The 12,572-nt window shown below is 42.1% G+C and overlaps 2 protein-coding genes across 3 annotated transcripts in view; both read left to right on the top strand.

Moving 5' to 3' along the window:
• The window catches only part of LOC147334189 (coxsackievirus and adenovirus receptor homolog), a 261,856-nt gene that overhangs the window by 233,721 nt on the left and 15,563 nt on the right, over positions 1-12,572 (top strand). The window lies entirely within an intron of this gene.
• LOC147334190 (protein NLRC3-like) overlaps positions 1-12,572 on the top strand; it is a 29,730-nt gene that overhangs the window by 10,429 nt on the left and 6,729 nt on the right. For both annotated transcript variants that reach the window (XM_086286443.1, XM_086286444.1), the window contains exons 2-6: positions 2,458-2,595; positions 2,680-2,781; positions 4,372-4,450; positions 4,598-4,802; positions 4,968-6,762. In XM_086286443.1, coding sequence (XP_086142569.1) covers positions 2,507-2,595; positions 2,680-2,781; positions 4,372-4,450; positions 4,598-4,802; positions 4,968-6,762 — 2,270 coding nt within the window. In that variant the 5' untranslated portion in view covers positions 2,458-2,506. The remainder of the gene's footprint in view (positions 1-2,457; positions 2,596-2,679; positions 2,782-4,371; positions 4,451-4,597; positions 4,803-4,967; positions 6,763-12,572) is intronic.

Here is a 12,572-nt window from a genome sequence, read left to right as displayed (position 1 = left end):
AAACAATAACATTTTTAAGTTATATATCATGTTTAACCTGGATAGCGAAAGTCGGCGGTGGGTTTGAAAACGATTTGCCCGGAAACCGGTGTTCTCTCTGGCTCTAGTGAGCCTTGCCCCCGGCTAGCTATTGAGCTGGTGGGTAACAGACGTCTCCGAAAACATCGGAGCACTTTTGAAAATATGTGGTGTCTTGATAAACTGAGCAGAGATTTTTGAGGTTTACACAGCTACATTCTCGCCTGAAAACATGTTAAACGTTTATTTTGTAACGTTTATTTTGCGCTATGAATTCTGGGACACAGCTTCTTCTTCTTCGGGGTTTAACGGCAGCTGGCATCCTTGTACATGCAGTGCTGCCATCTTCTGTTTCAGTCCGTTATTACACGCTTAAATCCTACTACTTATTCCTTCGTCTTTTGGGATCTTACAAAGCTTCACGTGACGCGTCGACTATTAGTCTTCGACGATTTTGATAGTTGACATAATCGTGTCTAGTCAACTAATAGCAAAGTGTTGATTTTAACACGGATGCATTTTTCAGGGATGTTTAGTGATAATTAAGAATTTGCAGAAAGATACAAAGGAGGCCTGCTTGTTTTTTACTTTCTTGCGATTACCCTAATAATAATAATCCCTTTATGTTTTCAGTCCTTCTGAATGTGATTCCTCATCTCCAAACATGAGTCTTTCAACTCTGCAGGTTGCGACAGTTTTACTTTGCTGTGTTAAAATCCCAGGATCAGAAACATGTGAGGCTCAGCTCTGAGATCCACAACCAGATCATGTCTGTTAGATTTTGTCTGGATCTAAAAGCTAAAATCAGATTTGAAACCAGTTAACTGAAATAGCTGTTCACATTTCATTCACACAGACATCAGAATCAAACACGCAAAAATCCAAAATCTGCTGCTGATGTTAAAGCGTGTTTTCCGTGTCTGAGGACAGAGAGCTGCTGAACATGTTGCCATGTTAGTATCTGGAGTATCCATGGAGAAAGCACTGAATCAGGTTCAGGGAAATGAGTAGAGTAATTCCCAAACAGATAAATTCTGCGAGGATGTTTGTTCTAAATGAAATAGAGGATTGAAAGGGTTATTTTGAACTTTGAATCATATAAAATTATTCCTGTAGTCCCAGAATAAAAATAAGTTTTTAACATTTAAATGTCAGCATATTTGAGTGAAAAACTCTAGTTTGTTTCTCTAACATATTTAAAAATGCCTCAGTTGACCACAGATATCCTGCTCAACTAGAGCTGAGAGCATCAAGAGCATGGCTGCTGGTCCACAGTAACTGCTGTCAGACTGACACATCTGTTTGACCATAAACAGTTATGATGTCAGCAGCTGTTGGAGGTTGGGGGTCTTTATAATTACAGTGCAGGGTGGATGCATAGCTGTAGCAAAGAACCGAATTAAACCTGTTGGCTTTTGTCTGATTAAAAATCCTTTGTTACAAATATTGGATCTGCTTCAATAGGAAGTAATTATGACAACAACACAAAGGTTGTTAGATTCTTTATTCATGCTGACTTAATTAGATGAAACAAAACTATTGTATTAAATTACTGAAAACATTAACAGACAATTAGACATGAGTTATCAGGTACATCAGCAGGCGAAGAGACAGAAGAAATGTGTTAGAAATAAATCAAACATTGATGAATGTAGTACTTTCCAAATATGTTTTAATCAGGTTTAATTAAAAAATATATAATTACTTTTATATAGTGTATTTACACACACACACACACACCACTAGGTGTGAATGTGAGTGTGAATGGTTGTCTGTCCCTGTGTGTTAGCCCTGCGACAGACTGGCGACCTGTCCAGGGTGTACCCCGCCTTTCGCCCTATGACAGCTGGGATAGGCTCCAGCGCCCCCCGCGACCCTGAAAAGGATAAGCGGAAGCGAATGGATGGATGGATAGTGTATTTATATATAATAATACCAAATAACAGTTATTGGTTTCTGTTTGTGCACAGACATGATTTAAGTCAAAGCACACATGTCTGTCTCTCTCTCTGTGTCCAGCTTTTTGATCTCAGCTGTCCCTCTGATAGACTCATTTCTAATTTTGTCTTTCCCAATGAAAATCTTACCATCTTTATCTCTGCCACCTCTCACTTTTTTGCAGAGGGGAGACAGTACTGAACAAAGCGCTGTAACTCCTAAATATCTTCCCCCCAATTAAATTAAAACTACACAGTAAGACAAAAAAAAATAGCCAACAATAGAAAATAAACTCTTGTTGTGACAATCTGCCTTCTCCTCCTTCCTTTTATTTATATTCCTTTTTTATGGCAGCTTCCTCTGCCTCACACTGCTGTCTGACTACATGTAGCTGAAACTGAGATGAAGCAGGAAAGAAGCAGCTGATATTTGGACAGCACACATGAGAGAATGGAGGATTTCAGTTGATGTGCACATGAATGATTTGTGTTTCCTCTGCAGGTGAAGGTAGAAAGTGTGTGTGAGCTGATGTGGATGTGAATTCAGCAGCATGGATCAATGTGAGGGCAGAGAGGAGGGAGTGCCTCCCTCTAAAACCACTCTGTGTGGGGAACATGAGAGCCAGACCAAAGCTCAGAGGTGAGATGACCATCTCTAACTGTCCATGACTTTTCTCCATGTCACAGCGCAGCACTCACATTACTGCTCCATTATTATTCACAGCAACCAACCTGGACCTCCAACCAGCTCTGTGTCCTTACAGAGTGACCGGTCTATAGGGAATCCCATTAATTTTACAGTCCAGCCTCTGTCTGCTGCAGAGAGGTGAGCTCATGTTCATCATTAAGCACTAAACACTTAATTCAGTTTATTTTGAAAAGTCTCAACAGGATCTTGAGCTTTATTGTAAAAGTTTTATGTGAAACAAGTGGACACGCAGTGGTTTTTACCGTCTTTATTGCTAACGGCAATGCATAAAAACAAACGTGTGTCATCTGTAGTGTGGTTATATTAATTGTAAGAGAAAGAGAGAACTTTAAGAAATTAATATAGCCACTACAGTGACCATCAAAATAATGAAAAAATATTGCCGTAAACAGTTTATTTTGCGACACCACGAAACAAACGATAGCGTAAAATGAAACGATAGACGTTTTTATATCGTCATCCGATATATATCGTTATATCGAACAGCCCTACCTCTTCTCATGATTCATCCCGCACATATCAGCCGATTTAACTATTTTCTTTGTTGACATCTCTCTTTCACACAACATATACTTCACACATTTGGAGTTTTCACCCAGACCACCGCTAGGGACACAACCTTCCCACGGCTCCTATAGCTTCGGTACAAAGTGCTAAAAACCAAAAACCCAAACACAGAAGAGTCCTTCCCTGGGAGAGAAGAGTCCCCAAATCAAAAAAAGCTCACCATTGCAGATTATTTTTCCCATTTCTTTCAAAATGGTTCGTTAACTTCCCGCATGTGTGAGTTGCTGAAGGCTTCTTGCGGTTCCCCCTTTTTTGAAAACAAAACAATGGTGGGACTGGGTTAATTCTTACCTCTCAGACAGATCCTTTTCTGCTGTGATGGGAGGATACTCTTCTTCTGTTGCCCCACTCTGTTGTGGTGTGCCCCAGGGGTCTGTATTGGGCCCTTTATTGTTCTCTTTGTACATGCTACCCTTGGATTCCATATTTGAAAAATACGATATTTCTTATCATTGTTACACAGATGACATTCGGATTTATTGTCAACTGACTGATGATCTGTCATTGTCACTGAACTCCTTGTTCAATTGCCTGAGAGAGGTCAAAGATTATTATGGTGTTCGATAGCCATATTCCTCGAGACTAGCTAGTTGCCCTACTGGGGCCCATTCTTAATTCTCTCGCTGATTCTATAAATAAACTAGGTGTCTATTTGGATAGCTCCTTTAAGCTCGATAAGCAAGTTTCTTCTGTAGTGAAATCTGGCTTCTTTCAATTGCGCCAGTTTTCTAAAGCTAAGCGTTATATACCATGCAGGGACCTTGAAAAACGTATCTACCTTTTTGTGACCTCCAGGTTAGACTATTGGAACTCTCTTTACTGTGGTCTCCAGTCCGTCTCTCTTTATAGGCTACAAATCTCTACTTTTGTAAGCAGTAACTGTTGAATGCAACAGTAATGTATATCCCAGATATCAGTTCGAGACAGCAGAAGCTTCAATTTGCTTGGTTTTTGAGCTCAGGATATAAGCCAGGAGACTAGCTATTTTCTTCCCACACAGTATGAACAGCTAAATAAGCTAAATATAGAGTCATAATTAAATTATATTGATCGGGTAAACTGAATATATATGGGTTTTTTATTTGTTTCTCTCAAGGGACAGATTTAATTTGAGCTAATTCTTCATGATTCCCTCCACAGAGTAGACCAGGAGAGCTCAGAGGTTCCCAGTGGTCAGTCTGCCCAGCAGCATCAAACAGACCTGGACTCTATATTTATGGTCTGTACATGTTTAAGAACTACTTTTATAACTATTCTGTTCACAGTCATCTCCATGCTGCTCTTTGTAGGCCAGTAGATTGTCAGTGTGTCCAACATGGATCTGATGTTTGGCTCCATGGATCATTCGTAAAGTATTCTGTTCCAGCTGCTGGAGGACAACATCATCTCTTTTGTGAAGTACGAGCTGAAGAAGCTCCAGAAGGTTCTGAGTCCAGATTACCCAGAATGCTTAGAGAGTAAGAGGGAGGATGATGAGCAGAGGAGGAGCAGCAGAGAGGCATTTGTTAAGATCACAATGGACTTCCTGAGGAGAATGAAGCAAGAGGAGCTGGCTGACCGTCTGCAGAGAAGTAAGAGGATTTATTTAAAGATTTAATCTGCTGGATAAATGGGACACTTTTGTCTCAACCGATGGACCAGTGTGTTTAGTAATTTCTCAGTGGGTCAGAATTTGTCATCACCATTTTGTAAAATCTGATTGTTGAAGGTCTATTTTTTTTATTATTGTTATTTAGAACATCCCTCTGCTGTTTGTCATCGTAAACATAAATCGACTCTGAAGAAGAAGTTCCAGTGTGTGTTTGAGGGGATCGCTAAAGCAGGAAACCCGAACATTCTGAATCATATCTACACAGAGCTCTACATCACAGAGGGAGGGACTGCTGAGGTTAATGATGAACATGAGGTCAGACAGATTGAAACAGCATCCAGGAAACCAGCCAGACCAAAAACAACAATCAGACAAGAAGACATCTTTAAAGCCTCACCTGGAAGAAATAAATCAATCAGAAGAGTGCTGACAAAGGGAGTTGCTGGCATTGGGAAAACAGTCTTAACACAGAAATACACCCTCGACTGGGCTGAAGACAAAGCCAACCAGGACATCCAATTCGTATTTCCATTCACTTTCAGAGAGCTGAATGTGCTGAAAGAGGAAAAGTTCAGCTTGGTGGAACTTGTTCATCACTTCTTTATTGAAATCAAAGAAGCTGGGATCTGCAGCTTTGAAGATTTTCAGATTGTGTTCATCTTTGATGGTCTGGATGAGTGTCGACTTCCACTGGACTTCTCCAAAACCACAATCCTAACTGACCCTAGAAAGTCCACCTCAGTGGATGTGCTGCTGATAAACCTCATCAGGGGGAAACTGCTTCCCTCTGCTCACCTCTGGATAACCACACGACCTGCAGCAGCCAATCAGATTCCATCTGAGTGTGTTGACATGGTGACAGATGTCAGAGGGTTTACTGACCCACAGAAGGAGGAGTACTTCAGGAAGAGATTCAGAGATGAGGAGCAGGCCACCAGGATCATCTCCTGCATCAAGGCATCGCAAAGCCTCCACATCATGTGCCACATCCCAGTCTTTTGCTGGATCACTGCTACAGTTCTGGAGGATGTGCTGAAAACCAGAGAGGGAGGACAGCTGCCCAAGACCCTGACTGAGATGTACATCCACTTCTTGGTGGTTCAGGCCAAAGTGAAGAAGGTCAAGTATGATGGAGGAGCTGAGACAGATCCACACTGGAGTCCAGAGAGCAGGAAGATGATTGAGTCTCTGGGGAAACTGGCTTTTGATCAGCTGCAGAAAGGAAACCTGATCTTCTATGAATCAGACCTGACAGACTGTGACATCGATATCAGAGCAGCCTCGGTGAACTCAGGAATGTTCACACAGATCTTTAAAGAGGAGAAAGGACTGTACCAGGACAAGGTGTACTGCTTCATCCATCTGAGTGTTCAGGAGTTTCTGGCTGCTCTTTATGTCCATCTGACTTTCATAAACTCTGGACTCAATCTGCTGGAAGAGAAACAAACAACCTCCCAGAAGTCTGAAACAAAAGAATTGGCAGTGAAATACTTCTACCAGAGTGCTGTGAACAAGGCTTTACAGAGTGCAAATGGACATCTGGACTTGTTCCTCCGCTTCTTCATGGGTCTTTCACTGCAGACCAATAAGACTCTACTACGAGGTCTGCTGACACAGACAGGAAGAAGCTCACAGACCAATCAGGAAACAGTCCAGTACATCAAGAAGAAGCTTAATGAGAATCTGTCTGCAGAGAAAAGCATCAATCTGCTCCACTGTCTGAATGAACTGAATGATTGTTCTCTAGTGGAGGAGATCCAACAGTCCCTTAGATCAGGAAGTCTCTCCAAATACTGGTCTCCCGCTGAGTGGTCAGCTCTGGTCTTCATCTTACTGTCATCAGAAAAAGATCTGGATGTGTTTGATCTGAAGAAATACTCTGCTTCAGAAGAGGCTCTTCTGAGGCTACTGCCAGTGGTCAAAGCTTCCAACAAAGCTCTGTAAGTAAATATCTAATCCTTTGTTCTTTTTTAAAATGTTTATTCTATTTAACAAAAAGAACGTCTGCAGAGTTTAAAATCATAAACAGTGCAATGGGTACTGGCATGTGAAAAAACTGAAAGTTTGATATGAGACAGAAGTATATGACACTTTTCTTTTATATGTAGCAACAGAAATTGCCAGTGTTTCTGAAATATTAGGTACCATACAGTCACACTCTATAGTGCAGTGATTCTCAAACTGTGGTACTCTCTGGCTCTCTCTGGTTATATGCTGGAAATGTCAAATCTTTTTTAAGATTAAATAATATAACATTGTGGAGGTATGCAAAAACAACATGAGAGTTCCCAAGGCTCTTCTGGGAGCCGGAGTTGACCAGAAAATGTCTCCCTGAGCGTGAGTCCTCTATGAAGAGAAGCCTTTCCTTATCAGAAGCGGTTGTGGCCGCTGCAGAGCGCTGGCAGGCTCATTTCCCTGGGCCTTAAAACTGCAAAGGCGGCATGGTGGTGTTGCTAAAAACAAAGCCCCTTTTCGTGGTGCCACGATCCCAGCCACCATTGATAAGTCTGATGTCCCCGGGAGAATCGGTGGGGGCATGGGAGATGCCATCGGTGAGTCGGGAACTATCGCCTGAATGACGAAGCTCCTCGTAGCCTGGAGAATGTGATCTGCTTCTTCTGCGAGTGAGCAGTAATCCTTCGGCCTGCAGCGTAGAGTTGGAGGAGGAAGACGTAGGTGAAGAGGAATCCACCGTCATCCATTCCTAACAAGGACAACATGCTCTCCATGAGCTTGAGAGAGAGAGGAGTTTCTCAGCCCGCTCTGCGGGAGAGGGAGTAACGCCTGCAGAGCGGTATATTTCCCTCGAGATCCCGGGAGAGAGTCATTGCACAGCGGGTGGACAGTGGATGCAGCAAGGTCATCACATGATGGTATTTCATGTCGTCGGCTGAAACGCCACGGAGAGCAAACTGAGCTTTGACGTGCATGAACTATGAAGGAGGGTCGTGGAGACAAAAATCCGGCAGCTTAGATAACAAAGTTATTCTAAGAACTCAGAGCTGAGGTTCCCCTTTTCTAAGTCTGCATGTTCTTATAAAAGAGGAAGCTGTTAGTTGTTTGTCACACATGAGTTCATGTCAAAAGTCACGTAGACATTTGCTTAGTGATCAACAAAAGAACACATTTCATGAAGCTGATCACACTATATACAATTTTCTTTTAACACCCCCACAGCAAAAATTTAAACATACAGCTCTGCTATCGCTTCTGACAGCAAAATGGTATGTATGCGATCGTGGCTCAAAGAGTTGGCAGTTCGTCTTGTAACCGGAAGGTTGCCGGTTTGAGCCCCGGCTCCGACAGTCTCGGTCGTTGTGTCCTTGGGCAAGACACTTCACCTACCACCTACTGGTGATGGCCAGAGGGGCCGATGGCGCGATATGGCAGCCTCGCTTCTGTCAGTCTGCCCCAGGGCAGCTGTGGCTACAACTGTAGCTTGCCTCCACCAGTGTGTGAATGTGAGAGTGAATGAATAGTGGAATTGTACAGTGCTTTGAGGGCCCCGATCTATTATTATTATTATTATTATTATAAATGAAGACAGAAAACTAAACAGCAGTGACGTTTGTAGGGTTACTGAAGTTGGGCTAGCTGGTATATAATGATTCATATAAAAGGCAAATAGATTTATGTTTTGCTACTCTGCTGTTGTTTTTTTGTGCTCAAACTTAGTCTTCAGAGATTCTCAACAAATTGCTCTCTATCAGTGCACTGCTAAGCTCATGATAAGTCTTCACCTTTTACATGTTATAATCGAGAAAACTGGTGTAATCATCTAGGGTCTACAGGTTCTCGCAAACTAATTCATGTTCCTCTCTTTTCATCATTGGATTTGATTGGAGATTTTTATTATTTTTTGGCCTTTTATTTTTCAATAAATACCTTGATTTTCCTTTTTTCTAATGTTTGTTTTGGTCAGTCTGTCTCCTACACACACATTCTGTAAACCTTGATAGATTCTGGAATACCAAGACCAGTATGGGTCCAGCAGAGGCTTCCATTTATGCAATGGAATATGAGGCAGAAGACTACTGATTTTATCTCACCACTTTGTGCAGGACCCTGATGTACGGACACAGCTGATTTGCTGTATTTGCTTTTCGGGGAATGATTTCCAGGAAGTCTTTACTGCCCCAGTCTTCCAACTTTGTCCATACTTCCTTAGCCGTCTAGCCTTCAATGGATGCCACTCCTCTCCTCACACCTGTGTTGGTCAATATCAGGCCTTGTCCTGCTCTGGGGGTGATGGATGACAGGACCGTGTCTTTTCCTGTTTCCTCAGTACCTGTGCCAATTTGTTTAAACTGGCAGCTTACCAGAGCCTGCTCTGTCAGTGTTCTCCCTTGAGTCTTTAAAGATACTGCTAGCTACCTTGAAGTCTCTTCTCCCTTTGTCTGAGCTGACAACCTGAAGAAAATATGTCTCCTATTCTGAGTTACCTAACACCAAACCTCCTCTCCCTGAACCCAAGCTAGCTACACCATGTGTTCTCTGACTTAGCCAGTCAAATCCGAGGCTCTGAGTTCTGTGCTGCCCTGAGCTACTTTAGAAATTGAATACAAGGCTCAGCATTTTGTGGTGCAAGAGCTGTGCAGCCAAATCCTGACCTGGAATTTAGCCTCTGTGGTCAAATTCCTGAGCCCAAGTGTCCCATTCCCAAGCTGACCATTCCTGAATCTTTGGATCCTGCACTAGAGCTGGCTGAATTTCAAGCCTAAGGCCACTGCTGGCAAATATGCTGGGATTCAGATGGGCTACATCTCTGGGAGATGTCACTTCCACTGCTGGCCATCTAACTGGCCACTGGAGGAGTTCCACCTTGATCTCCAGCTTTCTGTCCTGTCTCTTTGATGCTGGCCTTGAGCTTGAGCTGTTAATCATCGCTATGCTTCTGTTTCCTTTCCTTTCCTTCATGTCTTGGAAAAAGTCATTTTCCAACTACATCACATAATCTGACCTCCTAAAAGTGTACAAAGATCTACTCCTCTCAGTTGACTCTGAGGACTGTGCCATCCATGTCCTCCTTGATCTCAGTGCTGCATCATACAGGTATCAGTGGCACAGCACTACACTGGTTGACTGCACACCTGTAAAAGTTGATTCTTTTAGGTACTTGTAGATATTCTAGATAGGGATTGCCATGTTCTCTCTGTTCATGCTTCCTTTGGCTCAAATGGTCAGGAATCCTAATATCTACTTTCGACCTTATATTCATGATATTTAATCATATCTCCTTCTCAGTTCCAACATGTAGTCCATGCTAGTCTAGGGCCATTACATGCCTTAAACATATTAAGAACTGGAATGCACAGAACTTTGTTTAACTGAAAAAACAGAAATCAGAAAAAACGCTTGAATATAAAAATCTCACTAACTTGTAAAGATAGTTTAAGAAATGTGATAATCAATAGTTAATCATTAAACAGGACAGTAATTTCAGACCAATACATCAATAAAAATATCTCATTATTGTCTAGTTAAAATATGTATGTATTTCCTAGTTTAAAAAAAAAATCACATTGCAAAATACAACTGTCGACAGTTTCTGAATGGTATATACACAGCCATAACATTAAGAGCACCTGCCTAATATAGGGCTTTGGAGCGTGATGTCACAGGGGTGGGCGTGGAAAGGATTTTGGCCTGATGCGCCATTTTCCTTGTCCAAAGAAAGCGCAAGCGAAAAAGGAGCGAAGGCACACAGCCATGGTTCGTACTTGCTGTGCGGTCGGTTGTAATCTTAGGTCGCATGATCGGCAAGGGAATAAGGTTGAAAATGGTTTATCTTTTCATTCTTTCACCACCTGGAAGCAACATGAGGCAGCTCATGTATCGGATGTTACCAAAAGAAGGCGTCTAGTCTGGATAGCAGCTGTGAGACGAGCTGATATCCAGTTCGCTTCCATCTCCAGATATCTGTTGGTGCTCCAGACATTTTTGCTCCGGTAAGTTCAATATATGTTCATATCACTCTCTATAGCTTAATAATATTATCGTTGGGGCTCTCAGAGGTTGTAGAAATTGTAAACAAACATAGAATTGAGTGACTGTGCAGACATACGTGCTGTGTAACAATTCGCTAATTCACATCCGAAAGTGAGGGTTAGGGTTAACAAGATACGTGAAGATATCGGGGTAGGAAAGTGGCAGTAAGTCGTCTGGTCTTTACTCCACTGCTGTATTTCTTATGGGTCCACATTTGCGATGCACTCTATTTTTTTCAACTACCGCTGCTTCGCCTCTGGACGCAATCAGTCTCTATACCGTCCGTTTTCTTTTGAGCTGCTTTTAAGCATGTTTCTTGTCATCGTCGTTCCAACAGAGTGTGTTTGTTTTGATTTGTGGACCTGGAAAATGGCGCCACGCTCACACAATACATTGCGGCGTGACGTCAACTCCAAAGCCCTATTGTACTGGTCTCCCTTTTGCCTTTAAAACAGCCGTCACCTGTCAAGATAGATAGCATTAGATCACTGATGGTGTACAGTGGTATGTGGCACCTAGTTATTTGCAACAGATCCTTATAGGTCCGTATTGAGGACCTGAATGTTCACAAAGAGGCTGTTCTGTCCAAATCAACTTTTGTGTGTGAAATGTAACACTGGTAAAATGTGTCTGTGTGGTTCCCAATCAGAAGCCCTTCATGAATAGTGATGTTAAAAGATGCCTCGAAGCCTGCAACCATGTAATGCAAGGATGTCATCACTTTAGAGATGGAGAAAGCATAAAGTGACAATTATGAATCACTTAATATGATAAGGAGATTCTGCAGGTCATTAATCAAAGTATAAAACTAAAATAAAATGTATTTTTAGTGACACAGGATACAAATATGGAAGCAAGATGTATAATTAGAATTATTTATAATAAATGTGAATTAATTTGTGCAATTTCTTTAACCATAGAGAATAACTAAATCCTTCAGGACAATGTCACATCAATGCACTGAACTCACTATGTTATCCCTCTAACAGCCTCCACATGTTCTCACTGTAATTTCCCCTGATGAATGAATTTATGCTGCACTAATGTGAATGTTTGCAGGGAAATCAAACGCGTTTCACTCGCAGTACTCGAGCTGACTTACCTTTGTTTGAATGACGACTTGTACGCGCTGACTCCACAGACAAGGTACGAAAATATGTCAGGCTACGTCAGTAGCGGTTGGTCTTCAGGGTTTCTACTCCACGGCCGTATTTCATACGGGTCCACATTTCCAATGCACGCTATTTTCTGCAAGTACCGCTGCTTCGCCTCTGGACGCAATCGGTCTCTATACAGTCCATTCTCTATTGAGCTGCTTTTAAGCATCTTGTAATCGTCGTTCCAACACAGTGTGTTTGATTTGATTCGTAGACCCCGAAAATGGTGCCGCGCTCCCACAATGCATTGCGGCGTGACGTCAACTCGAAAGCCCTATGGGGAAGGGGTGTTTTTTCTTTTTTTTATTTCACTCGCTAGCGCTGTCTGTGAAAACGCCTTTTTTTACCATTTCTTCCCGTTGCAAACACCACTGTTTTCTTCAGAAAACAACATCACGTGATTTTTTTTATCATAACTCTGGTTTCACATGGCCCATCGACACAATTCAAAAACGGGTATATAGTTTGAAGTCCGCACTTTCGACCCAAGATGAAACGGAGACTCCGAGTCACTGCATCTTGTAGCTTTGTCGTCTTAAATTGGTCATGTGATTTTGACACTGCAGCGCGTCCATCAACCCCAGAGGGTTAATAGTTTTTACTTA

This window comes from Aulonocara sp. 'chitande type north' Nkhata Bay, linkage group LG3, assembly GCF_057382095.1.
Source record: "Aulonocara sp. 'chitande type north' Nkhata Bay isolate Kocher_YH1m ecotype deep benthic linkage group LG3, A_spYH_male_GT1.1, whole genome shotgun sequence".
NCBI classification, from domain to species: domain Eukaryota; kingdom Metazoa; phylum Chordata; class Actinopteri; order Cichliformes; family Cichlidae; genus Aulonocara; species Aulonocara sp. 'chitande type north' Nkhata Bay.
The sequence above is the reverse complement of the archived record's forward strand: the minus strand, read 5'-3'. Positions and strand labels throughout refer to the sequence as shown.